The sequence below is a fragment of the Podospora bellae-mahoneyi genome, chromosome 4, assembly GCF_035222275.1.
Source record: "Podospora bellae-mahoneyi strain CBS 112042 chromosome 4, whole genome shotgun sequence".
NCBI classification, from domain to species: Eukaryota; Fungi; Ascomycota; class Sordariomycetes; order Sordariales; family Podosporaceae; genus Podospora; species Podospora bellae-mahoneyi.
Window position 1 is genome coordinate 3,676,082 of NC_085883.1, and position 27,276 is coordinate 3,703,357.

Genomic DNA, 27,276 nt, shown 5'->3' on the forward strand with positions numbered 1-27,276 from the left:
CTCAACAACTTTAATATCAATGTCTTTCCTCATGAGGTTTTCTGCCATGAAGTCCTGACCAAGAAAAAGTTCCCTTACACATACGAGCAGATCCTTGACCTCGGTATTCCGCCTGCGTTGATGGAGCAAAATATTTTCTCTCTATCTCTCTCTCTCTCACCGGCGAGAGTTGCCACCCCCTGACGCTCAAGGCTAGCTTCATGAAGGTGGTTTGCTTCTCTGTATTGCCTCACATCACACTGTTCGTGATGGAATCAATCTACTTCAAGTGCTCGAAAGCATTCCTGGTTACCCTAAGCTGCCAGTCACATCCGAAACTGGAAGCTGCATCAATCTTAGGAAGGACTTTAACAGCAGAGCAATCCCACCTCCACAGTCAATTCCCTGTACATCTCACCCTCGTGGCCTTCAACTTCCCCCGTCAAAGCCTGTTGCTCCCTCCTCACCCGACCATCAACCCCAAACCCCTTCCAATATTGCACAAATCGCCACCGCCGCCCTCAAAAATACGCTACAGCATCCAATCCATCATCGCCAGCACCTCCACCGATCCCAACATCACCCCCTCATTATCCAAGCACCTAGCAACCCTCTCCTCCACTCCGCCGCATGGCCTCGCCATAGCCCACCAAAACACAGTCCAGCAGTCAACTCCTCCTCCTGGAGCTTCCTCGGCGTAGACGTCCGGTTCGGTATCCTCAGGACGGTCAACAGCCGGCCAGACTGGGCGGGAAAACGTGGAGTGCCAACGACGGGAGCATGAACATCCTTCCGCGACGCCAGGGGAACGAACGACAGGCAGGGACAGAAGAACAAGAGGGTAAATGGGAGGTTTTGCTAGCGTTGAATGAGGAGATATGACGTTTGTCTGCAATGAGCTGAGAGCCATCGGGCTGTTGAAAAGCTCAACATTTGGATGGCGGCACAAAGCCAAGTAGGTACCAGTACGAACGTTCACAAAGATTGAGAGTGATAAGTAGAGTAGTAACAAGTTTGGTTCTAGAAAATGAACTTATGAAAGGAGAATAAAACCGCCTAGATATAAACACCACCCAACACCTCGTGTTCTGTAAAAATCTGCAGAAATTTCAAGTAACTACTCCAAATACCAACTGAAATCAAGAGACTGTAAAAACAGTGGAAAAACAAAAACTGCCCGAATAGCTACCAACCTTGTCTCACCACAACGGCGTTGCCCCCTTTTCACTTGGTCAGTATCCCATCCTTTATCTTTCCTCGTTAACATTTGCCCACGCCATCTTCAATACCTGCTCAAATAGTAGCCTGCACCCTCTGTCCTTTAGCCTTAGGCTTAACCATGAACTTCTTCGCCATCCTCACAATATTCACCACCTTGGCAAACGAGTTGTCGTCCTGATGGACACTAGGCACCGTCAAAATGCTAGCTCTGTCACCCTGGTGCCCAGCCGTAGTGGTTCTCCTGTCATCGATAGTTGAGGCCGCGCCAGATAGAGAAGCAACGACAGCCATGTGGCCCCTCAAGGTGGCATGGTCAATCAAATCCTCCAACCTGGGCTCCGGCAAACCTTTTTGTTCCAGTAGCAATGCTACCTGCGCAAGATCAACAATGTCTCCTCCGACAGCGAAGAAAGATGTGTCCATATCAATGGTATCGTCAGTCGCTGGCAGACTCAGTACCTGGAACCAGGCCTTCTTGACTAGTGTGGAGAGGTTGTCGATCTGGCTTTTCTTGACATGTCGCAAGCGGGATACAGCAAAAGTATCCTCGTCGTTGTCTTGTGTGGAAATATCGTTGAACGGCAACTGATGAGCGGCACCAGAAATATCAGTGTCCGACGGCAGTGGTGTATCAGGGTTGGCGCAAAACAATTCTGCGGCGCTGCAGAGCATGTCCAATGCGCGCTCAGCAAACTCGCGGGGAACTGGGCCGTCTTCGGCAAAGCTGAGCATTATCTCGTACATATCAGCTCCATCACTTTCCGCTCGCTGTGAAAAGATAGAGAGATCAGAAAAGTCTTCGTCAGCACCTGCTGCGCACCCCACGCGGTAGTCAACATCGCCAAGTCTCACATGAGTGCTTTGGTCGACATTTTGGTGTTGGACTGTGGTGGTGAAGTAGGTCCAACGAGGCCAGCTGGTGCAATGACGAACAATGTCACGGAAGCCAAGGACCTCGTGTGGCATATTCGCAACTTGCTGCTCCTGAACCTGATTAAGAACCTTCCTCGCTGTGCTGCCGGCCGTGCCAAACTTGACACGAACTGGAAGTAGATTGAGACAAGGGCCAATCATGCTCTCAACGCCGGCGACTGATGCATTGCGGCCGCTGACAGTGTGGCCAAACACCACATCGTTGCTGGCCGAGACTTGCGCCAGGACATAGGCCCAGGCAGCCTTGACAACAGTTGCGGTTGTGACGCGGCCCGAGTCCACAAGGGGCAAATAAACAACCTTTTTCAGACAGGCGGTTGCTCCAGTCCCGGCTCTCCGATAGTTTGGCCCCATGCGGCGGACAACCTCGGTCATGGATGAACCGTGAAGAAGCTTCTTCCAGTGTTGGTAATGTTCCGATGTCAAGGTGCCAGCAGATGCACGTAGATAATTTGCAAAAGATGGTGGACGCTCCACCGACTCGCCACGATACTCGGCAACAAGAGCATCCAGGATCTTCGGGAAGCACACACCGTCATATTGGGCATGAGAAATCCGCAGGAGGACTCTGTGGCGAGTGCTTTGGCGACAGCGCAGAACCGTAAACTGCACGAACTGTTCGCCGAGACGTGGGGTTGTCTCCCCATCGACGTCGAGCTCTCCTTCAAACCCACCTCGTCTCTGCATCTCCTGTGTAGCAGTATCGAGCTGATCTTCGTTTTCCACCTCCATAACGTGGAAGGCTGGCCGAACTGTCCGCAAGACTACTTGGAGGAATCGCCCGCCTGAAGGCACGAAGACGGTGCGGAGAATATCCAGGGACTGCACCAGACGGAAGCATGCTCGTTTCAGCCGGACCAAGTTGACAAGCCCATCGCCATCCAAGTAGAAGTAGTTGAGCATCCAGCGAGATCTGAGAAGCGAGCCGGCGACTGCCAATGATTGGAAGTCGGTGGCGGGAAGAACGTCAGATAACCCCCCTCTAAAGACACCCGTTTGAGGGACAATGTCCGTCTGAAGGAAAGCGTCAACATTGGATGCCGCCAGAAGGGAGAATCGCTCGTATTCGTGGGAATCCTGAAGCATGGAGGCTGTCATGTTGGTGAATCCATCGGCCCCGTTTGCCGTTGACTCATCTGAAGCGTACGTATCGGCGGCGCTTGCGCTCGCAGCCATGTCATCCAGGCATGGATTTCGGAAAACGTCAGCGACTGTGAGGGCAAGCCCATGGTCCTTGGCTTCACCCACCAGCTTCATGGCCGTGATACTATCACCGCCAAGTTCGAAAAAGCTGTCTGGCCCGCTGATGGAATCTTGTGGAATGTCCAACAATGCACTCCACAACGTCAGAAGTGTGGTTTTGTGCGAAGTGCTCCGTGGTCCTTGCGACGGGACAGTCTGGAAAGAGTCGGCACTGGAAGATGTCCGTCCGCTGCTAGGAATACTCTCGGGCTCCAGGTCTCCGGCAGTGGAGCGGTGTGAGATGGCCAGGTCCAGAGCGGCAACAGACTTTGCTGGCTGGGAAATGAATGCATTGAGAATGCTGGCCATGGTTTGTGCCATTTCTTCAGCCTGCTCAGCCGTGATGTGATTAGTCCAGTACCGAAAGACCACACCCTCGCTATTTCTCGATGTGTCAACATTGACAGTGACAGCATACTGTTGACCGTAGAGTTAGCGAAGCTCAAGATTACCAGAAGGGCTAGTAGGTGTAGCGTTGACTCACTTCACTGGGATCGTGTGCTTTTTCCATCTCGAGCCGAATTCCATCACTGCGTCCCCAATCGTTCCCGTTCCCATGGTTCTGTGTCGAGATAGAAGTGTTGTACAACGGCTTCCCGGCGAGGCCCAGCTCGTGCTGAACCCGGGCGAGAGAGCAACGCTGGAACGACACGCTCTGCAAATGCTGATCTTGAGTTGCACGGAATAAATCTTCAAGTGCCTGGGTTTCAGTGACTTGGATGCGGCAGCAGAGCATGTTGATCAGAGTCCCGACCGTTTTGTTAATCTCATCAACCGGGGCGTCGCGGTCTGCCGTCAGATACCCGAAGCAGACATCATCGCTTCCTGTGTACTTTCGCAAAACAAAAGCCCATGCTGTGTGAATAATGTTTGCCAGGGTGACGTGGGCATGCTCTGACAGTTGACGCAGCTCCGAAAACCGATCGAATGGCAGGGTCAAAGAGCCGAGTCTCCTGTCGTTGGAGCTGTCGGTGGCAGTATCCTCAATGAGCTTGGGGAAATAGCAGGGCCGGATACCCTTCAGATATGTCATCCAATACTCGGTGTCGGCGCCGGCAGGTAGACTGCGGATGTACTGGACATATTTGCTGAACAGAGGGCCTGCGCGGAGCTCGAGTGACCCACTGTATGCAGAAGCAAGCTCTTGAAGGATGATGGCAAGGGAACCGCCATCAACAGCCGCGTGGTTGATTTCCAGTTTGATCACAACTCGGCCGCTTGGAGTCGTGCAGATGGTCAGTTGGTGTGGGAGCTGAGGTTGACGCTTGGACTTTCGGAGTTTGGCAGACGCGTGAATCGTCACTTGGCTCAGGCGGCCAAAGACATCTTCGTCACTGCACCTCAACAGCACAGCACCCGAGTCTGCCCTGTTGAGCACCAGCTGATCGAAAACTGCTCCCCGTCTGCTACTCTCCACAAACACCGTTCTCAGAGCAGCGTGACGGTCGACCACTTTTTGCCATGCACGCAGGAGCTTGTTAGCATCCAACCGGTGACGACAGTCAGCGTGTTTGACATCGTAGATGCCATGGAAGAAATAGGCGTTCACATCGCGTAGCTGCCCAATCAACATGCCCTCCTGCACAGGGGTACAAGGATATATGTCTTCGACATCGGAAATAGAGTGCACTCCAAGACGTGGAAGCTCGGTCTGACTGAGCTTGTGGAGGTTACCATACGTCAGGGGTGTCAGGAGGGGATAATCGCTCAAGGTTGGCTCTGCCGGCTGTTGGACGAGAGAAGCGACCATCTTCTCGAGGGTCTGTTTGCACAGACCAACCCAACGGCGAACATCATTGAGCTTCTGAAGGCCCTTGTCATACACGAAGCTGAACTGAAGCTTGTTGTTTACCACAATGGCGGAAATTTCGAACAAAGCAAGCCTTGGTGTTTGGGGTCCCACATCGGCTACTAGCCCTTCATGGTCAGCGAGGTCGACTGCCCTCACAATCGAGTCGTCTGCATCGTCGACATTCCGGACACCACCTCCAAGGTAATTGAAAAGGACCTCCATGAGTGTCGACTTTTCTCTGTTGGCGGCAGGATCCAGCCATTTCCTGGCAAAGTACGAACGACCGTTCTCTGGGATGCTGCGTCGCATGTCCTTGGTCCTGCGCACCGCATCTACCTCATCAACCCCGCCCGGAACATGCAAGGGACAGATCGACGTGAACCACCCGACGGTCTGAGTCAAGTCCATTTCAGAATCCGACGCTTGATCACGCCCATGGTTTTCGGCGTAGATTGTGGGTGTGACCCGGTCTTGGAAGACCATAGAGAATGCGTGGCCAATAGCTGCCACGAACAGCTCAGATGGCTCCGTTCTGAACGTCTTGTGGCAATCAGTCAAAGCCATCTTTGTGTTTCTCTCGTCGAGTGAGAATGCTCTGGTCTCGGTTGTGCCGTATGTCAGAGGGTTGCGCACACCCCAGTACAGGGGATCAGCTGGGACCTCTTTGAAGGGGAGGAGAGTGTCCTTGTCAAGTGATGCGGTGTTGGCAGCTTGGATGGTGCACCATTCCTTGAAGGAAAGGCGTTCGTCTTGTGGCAACGAACCCGTCTCCAAGAACTGACCAAGGTCCTGGACGATGATACGCCATGAGACCATGTCGACGCACAAATGGTGGGCAATCATGGAAATGATGGTCTCGTCTTCAGCCATGGCGTCAAAAACATCTACTCGGAACACAGGACCCCTCTCAATATCCAAGCTGTTCTGAGCCGTGGCCACGATGGCAGGAATATCACGGCGAGAATTGACCCGGTGTTGTACGAGGCAGTAGGCATTGGCCTGTATCTGATTACTTCGTTAGTATTCGAGTGCATCACGAGACATGAGGAGGCGATCAAGGGACATACCTGTTGAACTTGTTGCTGCCAGGTACCTCTGGTCGTCTTATTGAATCGCACACGTAGCATGCTATGCCGTCCAACGATCGACTCGATCGCCTGCTTGATGGTGTCGGATGTGATATGCCGTGCAACACTGACAGAGAAGCTTTGGTTGAAGCGTGCGTCGCCTGAGTACTTGGTGGTAGAGCTCATGTATAAGGTCTGAATCGGTGACAGAGGGAATGACTTGTCCTCACCGCTCTCAGCCTTGGGTCCTTGATTGCTAGATGGCTCCGAGTGCGAGAACTTTGCGAGCTCCACAAGATGGACGATAGATTTGGAGCGAAGAACATCCTGAATCGACAGTTTGATCTTGGCGACACGGGCACGCGAGACCACGCCCATGGCCGTAATACTGTCGCCACCAAGACTAAGGAATGCCTTGTTCAGTTTGATGCGATCTGCGGGGATGTTGAGCTCCTTGGCCCAGATGTCTCTCAGAGTCTTGATGGGACCGGTCACCTCGATCTCTTCTTCATCCTCCCCGGCAAGCCCAAAGTCGTGCGATATCCGTTCATACGCCGCGTCATCCAGGCTCTCAACCCATCTTCCCACCTTGACTCGATCCAACTTGCCCGACACTACCACAGGCATCCTCTCAAGAACAACCCACACAGAAGGAACCATGTAGTGCGGGAGCGAGTCTCCGAGGCTGCTCCGAATGTCGGCAATGGCAGTGCGAATTCGGGCAAGACGGTCAGCGGAACCCGCAACTGGGCAGCAATCTTGAGTGATGGAGACCTCGTCCCCATTCTGATTGTCGCCAGGGTTGGGATGGCTGTGAGCATCACCACCAAGGGTGAGGACGCCTACCAGTTGTCGTTTGCAAGGCCCTGCCTTGGGTTGGACCACCAATGCCAGGCTTACACGATCATCAACAGACAGGCGGCTTTCAATCTCACCCAGCTCAATCCGCTGGCCGTTGACCTTGACCTGGCCATCTCGGCGGCCGAAGAACTCCAGAGCACCGTCGTGTCGGTATCGAACGAGATCTCCGGTGCGATAGATACGAGTGGCGGGCACAGCTCCAGCAGCAGGGCCGCGTCCCCACGCCGGACTGTCGATGAACACTTTGGCTGTCTTTTGAGGGTCATTGAGATACCCCCGAGCGAGGAGTGGACCGCTGATAGCAAGCTCGCCCACAGCTCCAACTGGTGCCAGTTGATGATTGTAGTTCTCTCTAGGATCCACAACCCACGCCCGTGCTGTCCCTGTTGCGCGACCAATGATACTTGAATCACGCTCCATTGAAACACGGGGGTTCACAACAGCCAACACTGACGCTTCGGTAGGACCGTAGCCGTTCATGAGCTCTAGACGATCAGCCCAGCGCTCGACAGTCTCGGCCAACATGGCCTCGCCGCCACACACAAGAGTCTTGAGCGTAGGGCAGACGATATCAGGGTCAAGCAAATGGGCCACTGACGGTGTGAGGAATGCCCATGTGGCGCGCAGTCTTACAATCGCCTCGCCAAGGTTATGCAGCCGCTCTTCTCCTGTAGGAACGCAGACACATCCTCCCAGCGTCAGAGGCGTAAGCACCTCCATCAGGGCGACATCAAAGGTGAGCGAGGCAAAGTGCAGAACGCGCGAGGACGACTTAATGTGGGTTGCACGGGCGTAGCCGCGAGAGCTGCTGCAGAAATCACGGTGAGCAACCGCGACACCCTTCGGACGCCCGGTGCTGCCCGATGTGAAGAGAACATAGGCCGTGTTTTCAGGACGGGCGCCATTCTCATTGACAAGTCCTAAGCCACCCGAAGGGAGGCCGCGGATAATGTCGCTGTCCACAAACAGGCAAGTCTTGACGAGATGCTGGAACCGGGTGGCGTATGCAGGACTGCAGAGCAGCAATGGTGGGCTGACTGTCTCTATCATATCCTTGTGTCGAGCAGCAGGATGATCGGGATCCAAGGGCACAAATGCGCCACCACTCATAAGAATTGCCAGCAAGGTGACCACGGCCCAAGCAGACCGCTCAACACAGACTGGGACCATGATCTCCGGGCCGACTCCAAGCTGCCTCAGACGGAACGCCAACCGAGTCGCGTGCTCCTTGACTTCACCGTACGTGAGTTCAGCATCCCATGCACTGATTCCAACGCGGTCTGGATGTGCGGAAGCCTCTCTCAAGAAGAGGCTGTGAATACACGAGTCAACGACGTGCTCGATATCTCCTTGGGCGTTGATGCGGTTCCACTTGGCAATGAGCGCTTGGTCATCGGCACTGATGACTTGGATGCTGGCTAGACTAGTGTTGACGCTCTTGGAGGCACTGGCAAGTGCTTGCAAAACAGACTCGAGCTGCTGCACAAGGCGCTTGGTCTGCCAGTCTGAAAGGACATCCTCGTCCGAGTGAATGGTCGCCTGGATGCCCGCATCAGAAACGGTGCATTCGAGCACAAGCGGATGTGTGAAGAAGCCTTCTGTGGAAGACCCCCCTTGAAACTCCCAGGGGTCGTCTGCAAACTCGGTGTTTTGTCGGGAAGATGGCGAGCTCTGAATCGTCAGTAGATTCTGGAAGTCACAAGCGCCCGCGCAGTCTTGGTTAAGCTTCTTGATATGCTGCAGTCCCAGATGTTGATGAGGGGCCAACCGGCTTGTCAGCGCCTGGATGTTGCGTAGTAATTGGACTACGGGAATATCTCGTGATAGCCGAACTCTTGTGGGGACTGTTGTGAAGGTGGGTCCTGGCATCTCCATGACGCCGGGTAGGTCGATATTGCGACCAGACAACGTCTCACCAAAGATTACATCTTCAGTCCCAGTGTAAGCGCCGAGGGTGATGGCCCAAGCCGCCCGAATCAGGGTGGGGATTGTGATGTCTGCAAGAACCTGTGCTCGGCCGAGATTGAGCTTGCATGTCTCTGCCCGGAATTTCTTCGTCGTAGTATTCATAGATGCCACAGTTGCAGGGAGTTGCGGGAAATGTGTAACCGACGATGCGCCATCAAGGAGGTTGGTCCAGAACATCTCCGAGGCAGAAACATCGCGCTGACCCAAATACTGGATGAAACTGGCGTAGCGAGCATGGCTATTGGGTTCGTCGGGCAAGGAGAATTTGGCTCTTTCGGACATTTGAAGTTGGCGGTAAGTCTCTTGGACTCGTTGGGCGATGAGAGGGAGACTCCATCCATCGTAAAGAGCGTGGTGGATAGCCCAGACAAAGTGGCAAGCGTGGCCGTGCTTCACTAAAGAATACCTAGTGAGCTCGCCACCGTTTTGATGCCCCAAAGCCTTGCCTCGCAAGTCAGCCTCGTCGAGGTGGTCATCTTGATGCCAGACGACAGGCTGAGGTGCGGTGACCACCTGTAAAAACCCGGAAGTGGCTGTGTGGACTATCCGAGTTCGTAGGAGATCCGTGTCGTCGATAACCTTCTGCCAGGCTGCCTTGAAGGAATCCATATCGACGTTGTGTAGAAGCTGTAGAGTATTGACAGCCACGTATGCACCCTCTTGTTTGTTGGCAAGAGCAACAAGTCCTTCTTGCAATGGACTGCATGGGTATATGTCTTGGATCATTTGGCGGTCCATATGGCAACGGGAAGACACCTCATGGAGGAGGGTATCGAGCTTCGTCTTGGGGCAGGGCACGAGGTCGAATGGCTGAAGTGCTTGCTGAACTGACGTTGTCGTGTTTTGTTCCCGAACACAAGCGAGTGCCATCTCGGCGAGGGTGGGCTTCTCAAATACATCCAAGATAGACAAAACCATTTTGTGGGCGCGTGCAGCGCCCACAAGACGCATGGCAGTGAGGGAGTCGCCGCCAGAACCAAAGAAGCTATCGTCAAGGCTCACAGAACCACTCGGCAGCCCCAGCACGGTTTCCCACAAACCTTGCAACTTCTTCTCAACCTCGCTGGCTGGTTCGCGGCGCTTGCTGGTGGCAGCAGCGGCAGACAACCTGTAGCCGGCCAAAAGCTCTTTGCTGACATCTTCCTCGATGGCTCGACGCAGTTGTCTACGATCAAGCTTCCCTGCACTGGTCCAGGGCATTCCAGATACAGGCACAAAGAGCTGTGGGACCATGTAGGCAGGAATGACGGCGATGAGGTGAGTCTTGAGGGCTTGGGCAACCTGACGGAGTGGGTCACTCATGGGGAGGAGGCAGAACCCAGCAGGTGTATCGGCAGCCTCTTCCACAACCTTGCAGCAGAAGAAGACAGCTAGTGACTTTGTTGCGGCCCGACTGCTGGCAGGAGTGACGATATCGACAGCGAGCTGCGAGTCCGCTGGAAGGCCCGCCAAGCAGTTAGATTCGATCTCGCCAAGCTCAATGCGTCTTCCGTTCAACTTTATCTGTGTGTCCTTTCGAGACACGTAGGAGATGGATCCGTCCGAGTTGCATCGCACGAGATCGCCGGTCTTGTAGATACCAACAGTGAGACCTGGTGGATAGGTGTGTTCGATGCCTTCAAGGACCGGGTGGCTCATCCATTCGGGGGGTGATCGGATGAACGCCTTGTCTGTCTGCTCTTTGTTGTTGAGATAGCCTCGAGCGACCAGTCTTCCCTCAACCACAAGCTCACCAATGGCACCCACAGGCACCAGGCGGTGGATGTTTTGGGGGTCCACAACCCAGACACGACCACCTACCGCACTGCCAATACTGGACCGATCGGCATTGCATACGCGATGCGACTCATCGACTTTGGTGCTGGTAGTGGCCACCACTGAGCACTCTGTAGGACCGTAGGCGTTGACCAGTGCGCATTGGGTACCCCAGCGCTCAATGTGACCCGCTGCCATCGCTTCGCCTCCCGTGACAAGTGTCCTTAGGCAAGGAACACTTTCTGGCTTGACGGTGCTCGCCACTGATGGCGTGAGCAAGGTCCAGGTGATGTTCATGTCACGGATCACAGCTGCAAGATCATTGATTCTGGCCTCATCTGACGGGACACACACGCAACCGCCAACGAGCAGGCAAGAAAGTGTTTCCATGACACTTGCATCGAATGTGTAGGAAGCAAACTGAAGGACGCGCGAGTCCGAGTGCATGAACATGGCACGAGCATGAGCGAGAGCCCCTGTACAGAATGCTCCATGATCAATCACTGTGCCCTTTGGTTTGCCCGTCGTGCCGGATGTGAAGATGACATAGGCGGCGTTGGTTGGCCTCGCTGGGAAAGAAGTTGCCTTTGACCGCTCCTGAGAGAAAGTAGTGATGGAATCGGCATTGACGATGAGGGTCTTTGGTGCAATCTTGGCCATCTTCTCCTGATGCAGAGGAGAGCAGAGGACGATTTGAGCCCCGACATCCTGGATGAGCTGCTCGAGCCGGCCGCTTGGGTGACCGGGATCCAGATTCACAAACGCACCGCCAGCCTTGAGAACGGCAATTTGAGCCACAATAGTCCAGGCAGATTTCTCGAAACAGAGCGGCACGAAGGTGTCTGGGCCAACATGTCCCCATTCAACAAGATGGCGGGCCAAGGCTGATGCTGCAGCCTCGAGTTCGACATAGGTGAAGGATGCATCCCACCCACAAACAGCAGGGGTGTCTAAAGGACGTTGAAGAGCGTGCTCCGATATGATGTCGTGTACACACCGCTCCACACACGGTAGCTCATAGTTGTTCCACGACCAGATCTGGCTTAGCCCGGCTGGGCCGACCATGTCAATCTCAGCCACAGTGCAGTCATCCCCTTTATCTGTGACGATATCGCACAGAGTCTGCTGGAAGGCGTTGGCAACGTTTCTGATCTGAGCGTCCGAAATGATATTTCTCCAGTGGCTGAAGTGAACCTCGACCTTGTCGTCCGTGGCCTCGACGTTGACGGCAACAACATATTCGCTTGGGTCTTCCGAACTCACGACGCGGTACCGGAGATCGGACTGCGAAGGAGAAGACTGCGCACGGCCTCGCTTCTGGTAGGTAAAAGCCGTGTTGAAAAGGGCCGAGCCGGCGAGTCGCAGTTCATGCTGCATTTCGGCAAGGGAGCAGCTCTGGTGTGCCATGGCATCCGCGAGGTCACCCTTGATGGTGTCTAAAGCTTCAGCAATTTCGGCATCAGAGGGAATGTGGACACGACACACGAGCATATTGATGAAGGCGCCAACAGCGTGCTCGATGTTGGCCACAGGGAGGTCTCTTCCAGATGCCAAGTAGCCAAAGAGGACATCATCCGAACCCGTGTAGGATCGCACAACCATGGCCCATACAAATTGAAGCAATGTCGAGAGTGTGATTCCCGAGTCAGCACAGTATGTGTTGACTTCACCCATGACTTGGCGGTCAAAGCATATGATGTGAGACCCAAGTGATGGCTCTGTATGAGCGTGGCCGTCCGAGAGAGCGGGAAACAGACAAGGCTCAACGCCATCGAGATAGTTCTTCCAGTAAGCAACGCTGTCGGCACGAGGTTGAGACTGGATGTAGGCCATGTAGTCGCGATAAAGCGGTGCAGGCTTTTGGATCTTGATGGGTTTTGAACCGTCCCCATCACCGTAAGCATCCGCCAGGTCATCGAGCAGTATTGGTATCGAAGAACCGTCGCAGATTGCATGGCTGATCTCGAGTCTGCAAAAGGTCCGTCCACTAGCCGTGTTGCAGATTATGAGGCGGTGCGACGGCTTCTTTTCGTTGTAGTCGATGCCCTGAATCTGCTCCAGACAGAAAACAATGGCCTTGTCAGCGTCTTGACCAGCGTCCTCGCAGGTCATGGTATAAACCCTGCCGGCGAACTCGCGCAATACGACCTGGTCCATCAAACCCTCATCACCGACAGTATCCACAAACACCGTCCGGAGAGTTGCGTGGCGTTGGACAACAACTTGCCAAGCATCGTGCAGCCGTTCCAGGTTGACCTCTCCCGCGGAAGACTGAACCTCAAAAACGGCGCTGTAGGCATACTTTTCTGGGTCACGAAGCTGACTCAACAACAGACCGCGCTGCATCGGTGAACAGGGGTAGACATCCTCAACGTTGCTGGGGTTGACCTCGATAGACCGCAGTCTCTCGTTGAGACTTTCCAGGCCGTAGTAGGTTAGGGGCAACAGTGGGAATGCGCTGAGAGTTTTCTCGGGTGCACGATCCATCAATCTTTCGGCGGCCTCTCGAAGAAGACCTTGGCAGTTCTTCGCCCACGTGTTGATGGCATCCCGGCGTTTCATGTGTTTGTTGATCGAGAACGAGAGTCTCAAACGCCCTGCTGAGACAACTGCAGACACATCAATGAGTGCCAAGCGGGGAACGTCTTTCCCGATATCAGATTCCGAGTTCACTGAGAGATGATCGCAGGATTGCAGGAAGTTGTCAGTACGGCTGAGCTGCTGCATCTGCCCGAGGTAGTTGAAGGCCACTTCTACGGGCCACTGGTGACCGTACTTTTCGCGGCCTTCCGAGGTGAGCATGCGGTAAGCAAAGTATGGGCGACCCTTCTCGGGCAGACGACGTCGATAGTCTTTGATCCAGCGAATCGCGTTGACGACATCTCCATCTACGAGAAATACAGTGAAATTAGTATGATGTCCCAAAACAGAACAGGCACATGTTGTCTTACCCAAGGAAGACTCTTCTGGCAGGTGCACTGGCGATAGAGTTGTGAACCATCCAACAGTTCTTGATAGATCAACTGTGTCATCCCCCGTCTCACGTCCGTGTCCTTCATTATAAATCGTGGGTGCACCTTGCCGGTCGGGTGTTGCGCTGCGGTATGAAACCAACAAGGCTGCAAGCAAAACGTCAACCAGCTCAGTTTGGAGTGGCTTGTGGCAATCCGGCCCAAGCAGCAGATTAGTTGTGTCTGCGTCCAACTCAATAATAGCACCCTCAACAACATCGCCTTGAACGTTCGAGGTACCAATCATTCCCCAGTACTGCAGGTCCTCGGCTGCAGGCTCGTGGTGCGGAAGCAACGAGGAGCCATTCTTTTGCGACTGGGCCTGCTCAGACTGCTTACGGCTCCATGTCTGGAAAGACAGTGACGCAGGGGCCATGATTTTCCCAGTGGCTAGGAAGTCTTCCAGGTCCTGGAGAATGATGCCCCACGAGACAACGTCGACCACGAGATGGTGGATCGTGATGAAGACGAACACATCTTTGTCGCTTTTGCCGACCGTGAGCCAGTCTGCTGCCAACAAGGGGCCGTTTTGGATATCGAGCGCCTTTTGAGAATTCTGAACGCGTTTCTCGATTCGACTTTGGTCGCTAATGGCGTGTGTCTTGAAACGATATGAGCCCCTGACATCAGTTGTGATGCGCTGCCGCCAGTGCCCCGTGCCCCCGCGACGGAACCGAGCGCGGAGCATCGAATGTGTTGTGATCAAGGCCTGAATGGCACGCTCGAGATCATGAGCGGTAGCGTGCTTTGCGAGCCTCAGCAGAACACTTTGGTTGAACTGGTGGAAGTTCCGAGATCCAGCAGATGGGGCATTACCACCCATCAGCTGTTCGAAGTACAGCTGTTGGATCGGCGATGGGTCAAAGTCGTGGTGATCCTCGCCGTTGGCCTTCGGGCCTTGTCGTTGATGATGAGGGGCATCAACCTTCAGGGCGAGGTCATGGACCGATTTGCTGCTGATGATGTCCCGCACAGTGACAGTGAGGCCCAGTGATCTACAGCGAGCCATGACTTGCATTGCGGTGATGCTGTCACCTCCAAGGTGCAGGAAGGAGACATTGCGGTCAACTCTGTCTGGTGTGATATTGAGCACCTGGCTCCAGACAGACTTGAGCTTCTCTTCCACAGAAACAACATCATCCTGTGTGGCAGAGTGACCTAGGTGAACTGAGTCGACAGCAGACGAGAGGGCGCGGTTGATTGTGTCCAGAGTCTCCTCGTCAATATTTTCCACAAACCGGACGACACTGGTGCGGTCAAGTTTTCCAGACGGCAGAAGCGGTATTTCTTGAAGGACAAGCCATGTTGAAGGCACCATGTACGGTGGCAGCTTCTGTCGTAATCGGTCTTCTGATTGCTTGACGGCGTCGCACGCCTGCCTGGACGTCACCATATGGAACTTGATAGTCGGGTCCACAGCCTCCGAAGGAGCTGATCGAAGAGAGACAACAGCAACTAGTCTGTTGACACATGCACCTGTTTTGGGGATGGTGACCACAGCATGTCGGATGCCATCATCAGCAGCTAGATGGTGAACAATCTCGTCCAACTCCAGGCGCTGGCCGTTGAGCTTGGCTTGAGACGAGTCCTTGCGTCCCATGTAAAACATCTCGCCAGACACATCGTCGCACACGCGAACAAGGTCTCCGGTCTTGTACATGCGGCGCGGAGAAGATGGTGGCATGTCTGGGAAGCGCAGAGACTCCGCCTTGGCCCATTGAGGATCTTCGATAAACACCTCCTTGGTCTTGGCCTCGTTTCTCAAATAACCGGTCGACAGTGTGGGACCCTCGATGAGCAGCTCACCGACGGATCCAAGTGGTGCAAGGCGATTATGGTTCTGGGGGTCAACAATCCAGCAACGACCAATTCCTCTTCCGAGATTGGACGGGATGGCTGCGCGGTGCATGCGGGGATTCACGGTAGCCACCACGGCACACTCGCTCGGGCCGTAGGCGTTGACCAAGTTGACCTTGTCAGCCCAGGTGTCAATATGGCTTTGCGTCATGGCCTCACCGCCCAGGATCAGTGTCTTGAGGTGAGGGACATCACTGGGCTTCAGGACACGGGCAAAGGAGGGAGTGAGCAAGGTCATGGTCACTTCCATCTGTTCCATGACAGAAGCAATGTTGCCATTGGTGCGGTCTTCCCCACGAGGAACGGCCACACTACCACCCATGATGAGAGTGGTGAAGATCTCAACCATCGAGGCATCGAAGGTGTAAGATGCAAACTGGAGGAAGCGGAAGGGAGGATTCATGAGCATGGCTGGCCCATGGGCAGCGGCACCTGAGCAGAAGGCGGCATGGGAAACTAAGGATGACGGGAAGAGAGCAGCGGTCAGTATGAGAGACAGCAAAGATGAAGATGAAAAATGAAGAAACATACTGAGGGTGCCCTTGGGCTTGCCCGTTGTGCCCGAGGTGAAGATGACATAGGCCGGGTCGGTTGGGACAGAGACATCGTGGAGCTGAAGCTGTCCTCGATCTGATTCATCATTTCATTGTTAGCAATAATGAACGGGAAGGTGGGTTGGTGGGGAGGCAGGCGGAGTCAACTCACCAGTAACACTTTCCGTGGTGGCCGCGAGCAGCCTCTTGACACTAGCCAGATCGGCAGGAACGATGGTGTCGACAACCTGGAGGCAGGTGCTCTCAAACTGCGGGGAGCACAGAATAAGTTTGGCGTCACAGTCTCTTGCAATCTCCCTCATGCGCTCGACTGGGTGGGCTGGGTCCAGTGGCACAAAGGCTGCTCCTGTCCTGAGGATGGCCAGCAGTGCAACCACGGCAAATACCGACTTCTCGAGACAGAAGGGAACGAAGCGAGCGCCATCACCGCGCCCGACTCCCTTTGACGATAGCTCCCTTGCCAGCACCGCCGAGAGCGCGTCGAGATCTCCATTCGACAAGGTTCCATCCCATCCTACCACGGCTGTCGATCCGCTACCCCGCCGAATCAGTTCCTCGAGCACCATGTCATGCACGCGACGATCCACAACCGGACTCGGAGTCTGATTCCACTCCCGTATCCTTTCCTTATCTTCAGCACCCATCAGATCGATCTCCCCGATTCTTGTTGTCTGATTGTCTATCGAAGACAGTCGCTCCAGCACAGTTCCAAACTGGCCCAGCATCCGGACCACCTGCCACTCGGCCAAGATGCCAGCATCGAAATAAGCACACAACTCGATGGTGCTGCCGTTTGAAGCACTCCCAGAGCCGACAGTGCACGTCACGTTGAGCGGATAACTAAAGAAGTCCGCACCTTGCTTCGACCCTCCGCCGGCAAGGTTGTTCCAGAGGCTATTTTCCGCCACCTCTTCAGCTGTGTCAATAACAAGGAGGTTTTGGAAGTCGCATGCAGCAGCAGCAGTTGGACTGAGTGTTCGGATACGCTGCAGTCCGGCAAACTGGTGGGGGATGGCACAGTTCAGTTGTCTTTGGACCTCAAGCAGCATTTCTTGCACGCTGAGCGATCGGTCGATGCGGATGCGCCTGGGAACTGATGTCAAGGTTGGGCCCACGAGGTCTTCAATGCCAGCCACAGGAACATCACGTCCGTTCAACACTTCACCGAATATGACATCCTCTGACGAAGAGTAGATGGACACCACAACCGCCCATGCTGCTCGTAACAGAGACGCCATTGTTACCTCGGTCCCTTTTGGACGGGTGAACCGCACTGATCGCCGCGCTTGGCTGGTGGCTTTTACGTCGTAACCCGGGCGTGGCAGTGGAGGGAATTGCTGAGCTGCAGAACCGGAGAGAGCTTCGATCCAAAACGCATCCGAGGTGACTGTATCGCTGTTGGACAGGTATTCGACGAAGCGTGAATAGTTTGGCACTGGCGCCAGAGGGGCCTCGGGGTGGTGGTACTGATGCTCGACGCGGCCCAACAACGTTGGCAAGCTCCATCCATCATACAGGGCATGGTGAGCGGTCCATACAAAAGTCGGGAAATCGCTTTCCTCTCCCGCGATGGCGTAGCGAGACAGGATACCGCCATCGTGCGGTGGAAGGTGGCGGGAGGTTTCGGGGAGGTTATTGATGTCCTTCAGAGTGGTCCAGGAGATTGGGCTTTGAACAACAACCTGCAAGAAGCCGAGATCTTCTACAAAGACAACTCTTGTACGGAGGATGGACTCGGACGCAACGACCTTTGCCCACGCTTGCTTGAATTGCTCCAAGTTTGTCCCGGCCGGCAGCTTGTATGCATTGACAGCAACGTATGCTCCGGGCTGTCGTTGTGAAGCTGCGACAAGGCCTGCTTGGAGTGGCGTGCAGGGGTAGATATCCTCCACGACTTCAGGACTGACCCGACATAACGAGGCTACTTGTTGGCGCAAAGCCTCAATGTCCTGCGGAGCCTTTGAGGTAATAAGGCTGAACGGCTTGGTTGGCCCGGGCAGATAATCGACAGTGCTTTCGTTGTTGACTGCCTCGTTCAACGATCCGAACTTGTGAGACTCGCTTATCTTCATATCCTTCGCCATTTCAGAGAGCTTTGGGGTTTGGAATATGGTGGCAACCGCGAGGACGAGACCCCTCTGTCGTGCAGCCGCTGCGAGACGCATAGCTCCGACCGAGTCACCACCGTGACGGAAGAAACTGTCGTCGGCGCCAATGGCTTCAAGATCAACATTGAGAACGGTCGACCACAGCTGCTGAAGCTCCTTTTCCATGGCGGTTTCAGGAGCCCGTCCACCACTCTTCTTCGCCCCGAGTCGGTAGGCCGTGATACCGTTGGGGTCGTCTTTGTCGAGTTTCTCGAACTGCGCCTGTGCCATGTTGCGTAGTCGTTTTCGGTCGAGTTTTCCAGAGGACGTCAGGGGCATCTTGGTGACGGGGATGAAAACAGATGGTACCATATAAGCGGCCATCTTGGTGGAGATGGAGTCGACAATGGTCTGGGCAAGGGATCGGAAAGGGGCGGTCATGGGAAAAATAGCAATCTTTTCATCTGACTGATCTTCCTGGGTCAGACAGATGAAGGTGCCAAGAGCCTTCTGAGATTGTCCGACTGAAATGAGCTCGACAGAGGATTGGGAGGTTTCTGGAAGGCACGCCTTCACATGGTGTTCGATTTCGCCGAGTTCGATACGCTGCCCGTGCAGCTTGACCTGGGTATCCTTTCGACCTAAATAAATTAACGAGCCATCCGAGTTATACCTTACCAAGTCTCCCGTCTTGTACATCCTCCTGGCGCCTCTCTCTGAGTGATACGGGTCCAGGGCAGCCCAGTGAGGCATCTCCACAAACGCCATCGCCGTTTCGACGGGCATCTCGAGATAACCTCTGGCCAGGATGGGCCCCTCAATCAACAACTCGCCAACGCAGCCAATGGGTACCAATCGATTGTGGTCGCGAGGGTCTACCACCCACGAAACGCTGCCAACGCTGGTGCCAATATTCGCAACATCACCATTGGCGTCAATGTGGAGACGGTGTGTCGAGTTGATGGAGCATTCACTGGGCCCGTACTGATTGTGCACAGGGATCGCGCCACCCCAGATATTGAGAACCTCCTGTGTCAGAGCCTCCCCTCCAACAGCCATACCACGAATGCTCGGTACCTGCTCGGGCCGGAGCAATGCCGCCACGGTGGGCGTCAGATCCATAAAGTTGGCATCAAGCCTCCTGATGGCGCCCGGGAGGTCCCCGAGTCTGTCTTCTTCCGAAGGAACGCAAATGCAGCCACCATGGATGAGGTTGGTGAACATCTCTTCCAGACTGTTGTCGAAAGTGTGAGCTGCAAACTGCAGGAAACGTGTATGTGGCCCTAAACCTAGCGCTGATCCGTGTGCGAGGGCGCTGGAGACGAGCGCTTGATGACAAAGAATTACACCCTTCGGTTTTCCGGTACTACCGGAAGTAAACATAACAAATGCTGCATCTTCTGGTGAGGACTCGGTGTAGTCGTCTTCGACAACAAGATCCTCGAGACTTTGCATCATCTCTGCTCCTACCGCCACCACGTACGGTACCATCGTCTCAAACATGGAGGCACGTGTCTCTGAAGCAACGACGATGATGGCACCCGCGTCAAGGACCTTGCCCTCCAATGCATTGGCGGGGTGAGTAGCGTCGAGGGGAACAACGCCTCCGCCTGCTTTCAAGACAGCAAGCATGGCAATGACGGTCCATGATGACTTATCAAAGCAGACAGGCACCAAAACTTCTGGCCCGACACCAAAGCCTCGAAGATGCTCAGCAAGGCGGTTGGCCAGAGTGTTCATTTCCTGATAAGTGAAGTCACCATCCCATCCGCGAACGGCTGGTGAATTGGGTCGAAGAGCAACTTGTTTCTCCACCATGCGGTGCACACATTCCGCTGTGTTCGGTGGCATGTTCTTGTTCCATGCCCAAATGAGCTCCTTGCTAGTGTCGTGGACGAAATCGAGCTGCGAGATGGGCTGTTCTGCGTGCTTGACGATGTTGGCCAAAACTTGGAGGAAGGTTGCAGCCACATTCTGCGCCTGGGCGTCGATGACCGAGTCTGTCCAGTAGTCAATGTCAATGGCAGCCCAGCCATCATCGTCAACCTCAACATTGACCGAAATTGGATACTCTGTAGGGTCATGGATAGCTTCGACATCCTCCCAAACAAGCGATCCTGGCTTGGTCTCGGCTGTGTGTTGGAGAAGTCGGCGATACGAGATGCACGTATTGAACAGTGCCATTCCACCGGGAAGATGCAGTGCATGCTGAACTTCAGCCAGAGATGCCTGAGAGTATGGCATGCTTTCAAGCTGCTCCTTTTGCACTGCCTCAAGAAGGCTCATCAAAGACATAGGGGCATCGTCAGATGACTCGAGTTTCACCCTCTGAGTGGCCATGTTGATGAAAGGCCCGACTGCGTCTTCCGAGCCCTCGACGTGCTCGCCGTCACGGCCGGAAACAAGATAACCGAAACAAACATCATCGGTGCCGGTATAATGGGCCAGCGTAACTGCCCATGCGGCATGGAAAGCGTTTGGCAGAGTGACTCCAGTCTCTTGGCAAAATGATCGCAAGGAGCTGAGCTCAGGGAACGAGATGCGAAGCGAACGAAGCTCCTTCTGGTGGTCCGGGATGGCGAGACCATCGGTTAAAACCGGAAAGTGGCAGGGCTCGGCACCTTCGAGATGATGTTTCCAGAAAGCCATGTCTTCATCCAAATCACGCTGCTGAAGGCTGAAAACAAAAGGGCTGAAGAGTGGCTTCGGGAACCCATTCAGAGTCCCTTCATAGCTACGGCCAAGGTCGCGGAGCAAAAGGTCCATGGATGCACCATCCATCACCGTGTGGCTCATCTCCAAAACACAGATGATGCCATTGCTGGGTTCAGCGGTATGGAAGACTGAGAAGCGGTGCTGGGTGGCATTATTATCCTGGTATTTCATGGGCTGCAGGCTTTTGGCCATTGCCAGCATCTCGTTGTCATTCAAACATTCCCGCAGCTGTATCCAAGGCTCGACATCCTTGAGCACCACCTGGTCATAGCCGCCAGCCCGCACAGAGCTGATCGCGTCAATGAAGACGGTTCGAAGCAGCGCATGATGTTGCACAACACCCTTCCAGGCTTGCACAAGCCTACCCGTGCTCAAGGAAAGGTCAGCATGCGGCTTGAAGCGGAGCACTCGCCGGACAGCATAGAAGTCTCCGTCTTTGGTTCGACTCATCAAGAGACCTTGCTGGATGGGTGAGGCCGGATAGATGTCCTCGACAGCTTCCCATCCTCGACCTCCTGTCAGTCCGGGGAGGCGATTTTCCTCAAAGGTAGCAAGGTCGGCGGGCTTCAGCTCGGGGATAAGCGCAAGATCGCTAGCCGTGAGGCGATATCTGAGCGAGGAAAGGGCCCTTGTGGCATCGATCAAGGTCTGGCGACAGGCAGCAACCCAATCGTGGATCAACGACTGGTGGAGCATATGGCGGTTCCAAGCAAAGCCGAATCGCAGAGCACCGCGCACTATGACGGCCGAGATTTCGAAGAGGGAGAATCGAAGAGCCATGTGGCCAAAGTCAGCTGTTGGGCTGCCCGGATGTGCTTCACCGGCCATGAGGGCACCCGAGGCAGGCTGGAACAAAGCACCAACACGCTCGAGCTGCTGGTATCGACCCAGGAAGTTAAACGAGATTTCCATGTCCTTGTGATGAGTAGCCCATCGCTCACGTCCACCGTTGGTGTGGAATCGTGCCGCAAAATAGGGACGACCGTTGCCCGGCACCTTGCGCCGAGAGTCCTTGGTTTGGATAAGGGCATCCACGAAGCTGTTGGGCCGTGACAAGGCCACGGGAAATAGCGTGGTGAACCAGCCAACAGTACGAGAGATGTCAATCTCTGGTCGGGGAGGCTCACGGCCATGTCCTTCATTAAAGATGGCTGGCATGGGGCGGTCTGTGAAGACTGTGCGGAAGGACCAGAGAAGGGCTGCCAGGAGAAGCTCCACTGTCTCTGTTCGAAGAGGTGCTTGACACTGATCTGACAGCAGAAGGCCCGTTGTATTTGGATCAAGCTCGAAGCCCTCACAGGCCACATCACCGTACAAGTTTGGGCGCTCTTGCATACCCCAATACTCGAAGCGTGCTGGGGGGACCTGATCGGATCCCGGGAGCAGCTTGTCAAGATCCTTGACTTGACAGTCGCTTGCTTGAAGAGCACTCCACTTTCTGAATGGGAGGGATCTGTGGATAACGGAGGCCTTGTTGTCCAAAATCTCCTCTACCTCCTCTAGTACCACTCTCCATGACACCAGATCAATGACTAGGTGATGTGCTGTCATGAAGAGTACCTGGTGTCCATCATCGCGACCTTGAGCTACAAACAACTCGGCTGCGATGAGTGGACCTTTACGGACATTGAGGCAACCTTGGGCGCTAGCAATGCTTGCATCGGCTTCACCAGCAATTAAGATCCTGCTATGCATGCGAAGGCGGTAAGAGCCCTCCACATCGGCGGTGATGTACTGTTGCCACTCGCCAGTCTCTGGGCTTTGTTCGAAGCGCGCCCTCAGCATGTGATGCCGATGAACTACAGTTCTGAGGGCATTCCGTACCACAGCCTCATCGAGGGGCCGCGCAAGTCGGAGGCAGAAGCTCTGATTGAAGTGCTCATCACCCTCGGCTTCCCGGCGAGCCTGAAAGTGGTACTGCTGAATGGGTGAGAGCGGAAACCGCTTGTTGAGAGCTAGTTCCTCTTCTTTGTCTTCAGCCTCATGTCCTTCTGGCTCTGCAAGGACTCTGACACACTCGGCCAGTCGTCTCACAGACTTGGCACGGAGTATCTCTTGCACCAACAATCCCATGTTTGCCTTCTTGGCCTGGCTTGCACACGCCATCGCAGTGATGGAATCGCCACCAAGGCTGAGGAAGCTCCGGTTGTCGACATCAATCTGATCAGCAGGAAGATTCAGCACCAAACTCCAGATACCACGGAGCTTGGACTCGGCGTCTGTGAGATTGGCATCGCTAGAGGTATTGTCGGAACCCTTGCCGTCAGCATCGACAGAGTCGGTGTTGGACGCAACCTGTTGTCTGATGATAATTTGCTGGCACTGGTCGTTGGTGAGGGTTGATTCAACCCAGGTCGACACGGTCTTGCGGTCCATCTTTCGCGACGATAACATCGGAATTTCATCGACGCATAGCCAAGTGGAGGGCACCATGTAAGCTGGGAGGCGGGTGCCCAGTCGCTCACGGATGCCCTGAAGAATAGGCTCAGTCAGGGTAGAGTTCTCAGTCAGCCTCAACACTGAAGTACCAGTGGAGCTGGTGGTGGTAGACCCGACAGAGTCCGGAAGGGAAAGAATCGCAATCAGGCGCTTGGCCAATGGCCCCTGCTTGGGCAAGAGGACTAGGGCATGCTTCACGCTTTCATCTACGGCCAAGTGGTGTTCGATCTCTCCCAGTTCGATACGTTGGCCGTGGAATTTGATCTGTGTGTCTTTGCGACCGACATAGCTCAAAGAGCCCTTGGGCGAGTTGTATCTCGCAAGGTCGCCCGTCTTGTAGAAGCGTCGACCATGCATCCAGACAAAGCTGTCCTCAGTCTTGGTCGGCTCGTTGAGATAGCCTCGAGCCAAACTCGGGCCCTCCAAGAGCAGTTCACCGACACAGCCGACAGGCACCAAACGGGTGTGGTCGGTGGGGTCGACAAGCCAGCAACGAACACCGCAAGGCATGCCAATATCAGTGGCCTCGGTGGCAGGGCCGACGCGAGGGTTGACAACAGCAGCGACGGAGCTCTCGGCCGGACCGTAGCCATTGACAAGCTCGATGTGAGACCACGTTGTGACGTGCGTAGGTGACATGGCCTCACCAGCAAGAACTAGCCTGCGAAGCTGAGGGACGGTAGCAGGGGTAAGGAAACCGACAAAGGATGGTGTCAAAACGGCATGATCAACTCGCAACCGGCTCATGGCCCCGGCGAGGTCGTTCAGCCGGTCTTGTTCGTTGGGAATGCAAACACATGCTCCAACCATGAGTGGTGTCAGGATCTCCACCAGGCTAGCATCAAATGTATGTGCTGCGAACTGCAACACTCGACAGGTGCCATCGATTCGAAGCGCCGGAGCATGAGATCTAGCACTGGAACAGAAGGATCGGTGCTCGATAACGGTACCCTGTGGACGACTCAGTCAGCTACCAGATATTTGTGATGCAGCGAACATCGAGCAGCAAGATGGGATAGGAGAGATGATGTTGCTTACCTTGGGCTTGCCGGTAGAGCCAGATGTGAAGATGACATAGGCAACATTGCTGCTAGACACATTGGTCATGACAGAATGACCAGGCTGATCAGACGGCAACTCGGGGCATTCCGCAAGAGTTTGGTCATCCACAGGCAGTATTGTCTCCAGCCCCACCTGGGTAATAGTTGGCACCAGCTGACGAGCGCAGAGGACCATGTCTGCTCCCACCGAATCACAGAGACTCCGAAGTCGCTCTACGGGATGAGAGGGGTCCAAAGGAACGAAGGCTGCACCAGCCTTCAGGACTGCAACCATGGCAATCACTGTCCATTTCTGATACACGCCAAATTAGCTACACACCTTCTCGCAAGGCTGCCGTACCGTGTCACGTAGGTATGCAACGTACCGATTTCTCGAAGCAAAGTGGGATCAGGACTTCGGGTCCTGCGCCCAACCCAACAAGGCGTGCAGCCAGCCGACCTGACACAGCGTCGAGTTCACGATAGGTGAGCGAGCCGTCCCACGCGCAGATAGCCTCTGCATCCGGACGATCCAGCACCTGGTCGACAATGACATGATGCACACACCGGTCCACTGGGTCGATCACCACATCGTTGTTCCACGACTGTACTTGGTCTTCGTTGGCCCGGCTCAGAACGGGCAGCGTACCTAGTGTGGCATCCAAAGGGCTCGCTAGGAGAGCCGATAGGATCTTGGCATAGGTGCTGGCGATGAGGTTGCCCTGTGCCATGGGCATGCCCAAGAGCGTACTGTTCCACTCTAGGAACAGATTCAAGCTTGACTCCCCGCCTTTGACAATGAGGCGGAGCTTGTGTTGTTGTGGTTGCTGCTGCTATAGTTGAGGCTGTTAACATAATCACTAGGGCTAGGTATACAAAACGGTGTTATAGGACGGGAAAGACAGGGATCATGGGTTAGGGTTAGTGCCCAAGTCCAGATCATTTGAGCAGGGTCAGGGATCTTGGCCTCGCGCTACTGATCTGGGGTGTCTCAAGAGAGAGATGTCTTGGGTGTAGTTTTGACGTGTCTCTCTAGCTTGACTTGCTATGCAGCCAGGGTCGCGATGAAGTGACACTAGGAAAACTGACAAAGTATCTAACTTACCAGAGGCATAACACGACGCGGTGCCGAAGAGCTGGGTAGGCCCCACAGCACTACGGTAGTGTCAAACAGCGGGTGATCGCCGGCGCGGATCAGCTCGGCCGGGACCGGGGGCAGATGCTTGGCAAAGTCGGCCTTGGCACGTTCCACGGTCACGGAGACGGACGCGGCATCATCAAGGCAGAACCGTGCAACGACGGGATGAGGTGTGTCACCTTGAAATCCAAACGTCACGTCGTCCTGCCCTGTGTAGCAGCGTAGGAGCACAGCCCAGGCCGTTCGGAGCACAGCACCGAGCCCGTCCCGGTCTTCGGCTCTAGACAGCTCTAGCAGCTTCTCGCGATCCTCCTGCTCGACAAGCACCCGGGTTGTCGATGCAATTGGCTGGCGGTTGGACGCAGTCTCGCTCTTTGCTGAGCGGCTAAAGGGCGGAAAGCGGCATGGTGCCACACCAGTCAGGTACGCGGCCCAGTCCATGTTCATGTCGGTGATGTTGCCGGTGGGGTTCATGATGATCGAAGAATTGCGTGGATGAAGAGGAGGAAACTTCAAAGGTAGAATGAGGTACTCGGTAAAGTATCACTGAATCTTGTGGGACAAGCTGTTTGTTGCTGATCACTCAAGGCTTCAGGTATTGATTTCAGTTACCATGAGTTCAGACTGCAGGTCTTACTGAACATTGATCGATCATGTCTCGGAAGGCCAAGGTGGGACCTGAGTTGAAGAAAACTACATCAGTTATAGACTGGGTATCGATTGCCTCATTTCCTCTTTTTTTTTCGACCACCTCGTTCTCTGGCCTCTTCCAGCTCCCGCCTGCCCCCTTCACCCATTTCTCCCGCTGCCCTGTTTTTTTCTCTCACTCTTTGTTCTTTTTTCGACCGCGGGTGGCCGGGATCCCAACAAACCTTGGCCATAGGTAACATCTGGAAAATCCCTTGACAGGTGCTAGCTTCGCTGGAGAGGCTTTTACCATGCTTGGACCATATCCAGGAACGTCGATCAGGTTCTGTCCGTCATGGATTTGGCGGTGGTGGGCCCGGTGGGGCAAGGATGAGAAAAAAGATCCGATCATGGAGTCATCAGATCATGCAAAGAGGATCGACAACACCCTTTCGATTTTTGGCAGGAGAAGATGGAGATCGTTGAGATGAGACGGAAAGAGAGGTGGCCCAGTGGACAAGAATGGTTAGTGCTCCACTATATATGCACTATGACTCCACTGTATAGAGTGGTTCTCGGGGTTAACGGGCCACTGACAGCAGCTTGGCACTGGACCAGGGGGCGGCACACGGCCCAACCGCTGGCGACCAGGGAGAGATTCAGCACTACTTGGTGTTTGGGTGGAGTGGTGGGACGGGACAACGGCTGACAAAGTACATGTGTAGATCTGTGGGGGAAGCGGGAGATGCCGGCCAATGATGAGGTGTGGTCCAGGATCTGGCGGGCTTGGGAGCAGCGATGACAGGTCGAGGATCGCCCCGGAAACAACGTTGAATATAGCCAGCCAGTTGCCAGCCGCAGAAGCGTCCACCGTACCATGGACCGGAATTCTGAGGGAGTCAGCCCCAAAGCGGAAGCTGAGCTGGGACTGGGGAACGGTTCCAACATGTCGAAGCAAGGGAGCGCTCAGATGCTGCTGGCTGCAGCTGA

General features: G+C 54.7%; 1 protein-coding gene across 1 annotated transcript; it reads right to left on the reverse strand.

The window, feature by feature from the left end:
• Window positions 1-209: 209 nt before the first annotated feature.
• QC761_404640 (NRPS protein) lies at window positions 210-27,224 on the reverse strand. The gene is made up of 9 exons (XM_062878747.1): window positions 25,627-27,224; window positions 24,908-25,354; window positions 24,520-24,834; window positions 16,392-24,432; window positions 16,218-16,316; window positions 13,770-16,142; window positions 6,235-13,706; window positions 3,860-6,172; window positions 210-3,792 (listed from the first exon to the last, which is right to left on the reverse strand). Exons 1-9 carry the CDS (start codon window positions 26,131-26,133, stop codon window positions 1,273-1,275), a joined length of 24,087 nt encoding a protein of 8,028 aa, XP_062732817.1. The 5' UTR covers window positions 26,134-27,224; the 3' UTR covers window positions 210-1,272.
• Between the last annotated feature and the right edge of the window lie 52 nt (window positions 27,225-27,276).

Bases quoted from the DNA above. Each gene is read 5' to 3' on its own strand.
- QC761_404640 (XM_062878747.1), bottom strand. From the start codon at position 26,133: ATGAACCCCACCGGCAACATCACCGACATGAACATGGACTGGGCCGCG. The intron at 25,355-25,626 runs GTAAGTTAGATA...CCTCAACTATAG, and splicing joins CGCGTCGTGTTATGCCTCTG to CAGCAGCAACCACAACAACA. The intron at 24,433-24,519 runs GTAAGCAACATC...AGTCGTCCACAG, and splicing joins GCTCTACCGGCAAGCCCAAG to GGTACCGTTATCGAGCACCG.